This window comes from Fomitiporia mediterranea, assembly GCF_000271605.1.
Source record: "Fomitiporia mediterranea MF3/22 unplaced genomic scaffold FOMMEscaffold_4, whole genome shotgun sequence".
NCBI classification, from domain to species: Eukaryota; Fungi; Basidiomycota; class Agaricomycetes; order Hymenochaetales; family Hymenochaetaceae; genus Fomitiporia; species Fomitiporia mediterranea.
Window position 1 is genome coordinate 2,404,998 of NW_006760389.1, and position 5,063 is coordinate 2,410,060.

At 42.4% G+C, this 5,063-nt stretch overlaps 1 protein-coding gene across 1 annotated transcript; it reads right to left on the reverse strand.

Moving 5' to 3' along the window:
* Positions 1–1,729: 1,729 nt before the first annotated feature.
* FOMMEDRAFT_79989 (uncharacterized protein) lies at positions 1,730–2,356 on the reverse strand (the record flags this gene model as incomplete). Its single annotated transcript, XM_007264714.1, has 1 exon — positions 1,730–2,356. A coding segment is annotated over one exon (627 nt), but the record flags the coding sequence as incomplete, so codon positions are not given.
* Positions 2,357–5,063: the final 2,707 nt, after the last annotated feature.

Consider the following 5,063-nt stretch of genomic DNA (forward strand, 5'->3'; position numbering starts at 1 on the left):
TTAGGTACATTTACATACTGTCAATAAATCCTATTTTTGCATCTTTTCTAAATCCATAAATCAGATTAGTTAATAATCCTTTTTTTTGGATTGTTAGTCTAATTCCCTTATGTATAACAATTTTATAATAGCTTAATTTTCTCAGATATACTATATTTAAGAGTCTGTACATTATATTCCTTTGGTAGATTTCAATCATAGGAAATAGAGGAAGAAGTGTTCCTCATTATCAGACAATAGAAATGTAGTACTACAATTATATGTATTCAGGTATTATATATTCTGAACACTATTGTCACTCTCAGCTACTTACTTTGTACAATACTAAAGGAGAAGAGTATGTAATAAGTTTCAATATTCTTAATTCACTACTAACTGTTATTATCAGTCTACTATCACTCTTTCTATAGACAATTGGCAATCTGTAATGTCAAAATATCTGTTTTAGGATTAAGGTCTCTCTACTAGTAGGTCTCACATTTTTGAACTGTTACAAGCTCCTAATATTAGTTATACAGGTCTACTCTATTAGTGTACAGGTCCATTCTACTAGAGCTTGCTTTATACAAGGCTATGGAAAGTCAGTCCTCCCTGGGCCTTTAAGGATTGAGACTATTGAGGACTGTCATCTGTAATCAAGCCATTTATTTCATATTGTAAGTTAAATATTGTACACTCATATTTTAATATTTGTATACTCATCCTTTCAAAGGGTTATAGTCTGTAGTGTTGCAAATATCATTTTAAATGTAGAAGACAAGGAGAAATCACCTGCATTCCTTCAAATTTTAAATGTAATTGGAGGGTTGCAGCTCCTGACTCTCCTCAGAACTCAGACATTGATACACCTGAAAGAGATGATAGGCCTGGAGATACTTTCTGGATTTCCTCAAATCCGAGTATTCCAGAGTTCTGGGATTATACATCAAACCACTCAGAATTTACACAAGATGCTAGGCTCTCAGAGGGCAGACTTGCAGTGGATGCTCCATGCATATATGTACTAGGATTGGAAACACCTTAATGATGGATCAGCTCAAAATAGTTCCTCTCTTGCATTAGAAATTATCTACTTTACACTTCTAAGCCCTCCTTGTCACTATTTGGCTGCTTTAAAGTACTCCACACCCTGATAATGGCTAGTTCTTGTATCAGTTTAGTATTTATCTATCTTACACTCATATTTGACACTCTCTGTCTGTATATTCCATCTCCTGATCTATCCATTTATATTAAATTTTAAACTTTTACACTTGCTCCAGAATTAATAGGCAATTGTACTGTACATTCAAATTAGTATCACTATTCAGTTATTTCAATCGTCAAGCCTAGACAGCTTCGTATCCACATTCCATTGAACGGTATAGAACACTACTACACATTTACACATTTACTCGCCCTTCTATCATTTCCACAAATCTTTCCTTCGTATTCCTGCTCCCCGTCTACCTTCAAGGTAGTCGACTATAGAGATCCAACAATAAACAACACCAAGTATGCCAAAAAATCAAGAAGACTAGAAAAAAACTACGTACTAATGAGAGGGATAAGAAACCGAGGTATCAATGTGACAATGTGAAATGCAAGATCAAAACATAACTACAAAGGATGAATATGCCAAAGTGAATGCGCTCATGATCAACAATAGCGAATAAGTTACGAAGACGTGAATCCGGACTGCGTGTACGATCGATAACCACACTTTTACCCCATCGTATTCTGATTTCGTTTACTCGACCGTAAAGTAGATCATGTCATCGAGAGAACCGTGCTGAGCAACGGCAACGAGCACGGGCTGGTGGTTCGCCGCAGCATTGATCGATGCCAGACGATAGGAGCCAGCAGGCAAGCCATCGGTAACATCCGCAGATACAACACCGTTGACAGCAGCACCGTTAATACCTTTGAAGAATACGAACTTGCTCGGGTCAGTCGCAGTCGTCTGGTTGAGACTGTCAAGTGGCTCGATAACGACATGCGTGTGTCCAATGATGTTGCCCTGAGCGTTAACCTGCTGGGGTGCGCTGTAATAATTAGACGCAGCATTTACAAAGTTGCCCGTCTCGAGGTTGTTGATAGCCATGTCGATAGTGAACGCCGTGTTGGCTTTAACTTTACCGAAGTTCTTCGGGTTAGTGAATTTCGAGGATGGCATGTTCGTAGTCGCTGCGATGACACCCATCGGAGCTGGGTTGCACGAACCGGTCTTGATCTGCTGGCCATTTGTGATGGGCTTATTGACAGTGAGGCAGAAGTTGATAAAGTTGTTCTTAGATGTTAAGGAGGCGACCTGGCCTTCTGCGGGAACTTGCTGACCATCCTCAGCGAAGCCAGTCGCAATAACAGCGGGGTTAAGGACTGGATAGGTTTACAAGTTAGATTGCTGAATACAATTAAGTGACATGAAGCTAAACGTACTTGTAGCACTCTGGTCATCACCATTGGTACCTGATCCAGTACCAGAACCAGAGCCTGAGCCCGAACCGGAATCGGAATCGGAGCCAGACGTGCTTGTAGCAGTTGACGAATCAGTAGTAGCAGACGTTCCTGTCGTCGATGTAGCAGCATTATTGCGGCCGGATGATGTAGTAATCGCAGTACTGCCATTAGAATCAGAGGCGCCCTTCGATCCACCCTTGCCATTGCCGCCATTGCCGTTGGACGAACCCGATCCAGAATCGTTACTGTTAGAAGCTGCAGTGGTGGTAGCGGCAGCATCATTCGCAGTAGTGGTCTCCGAATCTCCGCCTGCGCTAACGGTGACAGTGACGGTAGATTGCGCAGGGCACGTATTTCCTGACGAGCCCTTACCGGAACCAGAACCAAGAGTACTTGTTCCAGTCGACTGATCGGAAGAAGCAGACACCGAAGCAGTCGAGGTTACAGTTACATTGTCCGCAGATGAGGTACTCGCGATATCGACGCTCGAACTCGAGGCATCCCCGGAACTGCCTTTCCCTTTACCATCCTTGCCCTTCGAGGTGCGGGTTTCAGATGCCGTTGCAGAAGAATCAGTTACAGTCGAAGATGCATCGACAGACACGTCGCTTATTGAAGTCCCGATAGTAACACGTCCCGATGACGTCGCAGAGCTTGCAATATCAGTAACTGAGATAGAGGCGCTGTCGGAGCCGCCCTTATTTTTTCCACCTCTGCCTTTGATGGGGTCAGAGGTAGAATTGGAAGATGCTACTGAGGTGGAAGTGGTCGCACTAACGTCCGTAACAGTAGCACTTGCCGTCGCATCTCCACCAGTAATAGTAACTGTAGATTGTACATCGCACGTACGGCCCGGGGCACCAAGGACCGAAGGCCCAGCAACCGCCAACAAACTGATTGCGGCAAAGAGCGTTTTAGAGAACATCCTTGGCGTCGTCACAAGAAAATTAGATTTCTTCTTGAAAAACCTTCACAAAAGTTAAATCGATGAAAAATGTGCCTGGAAAGAGTGGAAGCTCTCTTTGGCCTGACGTTGTATGAATGAATGTGCAGGAAAATGAACGGATAGAGCAAGCTCTGAAGCAGAATATAGGGAAAACGACACCAGGCCGGAGGAGCAGAGACGAGGACTGGGAGAGACTGGGGAAAAGAATAAGAACCTTGAGATTGGAAGGCCCTCATGAGCTTATATTATTGTCCTTGACCCTAACGGAGTAACGAGAATCAGTCAGCGAGGCACACCACATGTCCTCTTCGCCGGAAGCCGTTCAGCTTCCAATCGGCAGCTGGTCGGAAAATGAAGAAGCACATGTAATTGAGCTTTTGGAGGCGACCCGCCGTTCGGCATCGTGCAAAGAAGTGAAAAATTTGGACTCCGGTCTAGTTCAAATAAAGCTCTTGAGAGAAAGTTTCCATGCTAGCTCGTCGGGCGGCTTCAATACACCGAAGTACAAACAAGCTCAGTTTCTCAGGCTGCAAGTCCTCTCAGAGTCCTGCGCAAAGCTTGGGGAGTTATTGCATCCTCATGCCCCCCCCATCGGATGTGGCAGGATCATATCACCGCCTTGATCGCCCATAACACCTGATTCACAACTGAATGCAGCGCTCAGCAAGGCTAATCCAGGCCATTCTGAGAAACAAAATAAGAGCCATGCAACGAACTTAGGTGCCTGGAGACCGTAAGCAAGATCATCGGCATGGTAGTCAAGTTGCAAAGCCCGTCGTTTTGATGGACTTGACGAGGCATATAAGGTTGGGAAAACATAAACTCAACCAACCTGTCACATCAGTCACAGCACAGCCACATACTCCTTTTGGAAGGACCCTACGGCAAAAATTTCTAGGTCAGAAAAAATTGACTTTGTTTTATCGGCTCTAGCAAGTTCAAAACTTATTCAGATACAATTATTAATGTCTAAAGTTAGTTTTTAAACAGTTATATAGTGTTTGTTCAACTTTCTAGGTGTTTGGAAAAAATTACTTAAAAAAATGCTGACAAATGTATTATTATTATTATTATTATTAATATTACATAACTTTTTGTATTATATAAGCGGCAAAAATCTGGGTCGAAAATTTTCAAGTAGTGCTCAAACTCATAGAAATGCAATTTTAGACCATTTTAACAAAAAAAGTTTTCTTAGGAAATAAAAAAATTTGTACTTAATATTTTTGAAAAATAAAAACATACATTTGTAGCTACAGATGTCCTCTACAATTCTATGTTGCCCAAATATTCATTTGAGGTTATTTGAGGAAGTTATTTCGTCCATCATTGTATGGCCCAAAAGAGGCTAGTACTGCCGCGTCACAGTTGGTAGTTTATATTTTCCCAACCTTAATGAGATCGTCGTCCCGTGATCCATATTTACCATAACCACAAATCTTTAATTACTCATGTGTTGCCGCGCCAGCTTATGTCGTCGTTTATTCTCGACGACCGCTTGGCAATGTCATCAAGCGAGGATTAACCTGCCAGAGAAGTTGAGGAACGACAACCCAAAAAAAATGCTAGATGAACCTTCGAGATACTAATACAAGAGACGCCAGCGAAACATGCAAAGAGACACAGCACAAATGACTCATAAGAAACAACATTGACCGGGTATAGACAAAAGAAGACG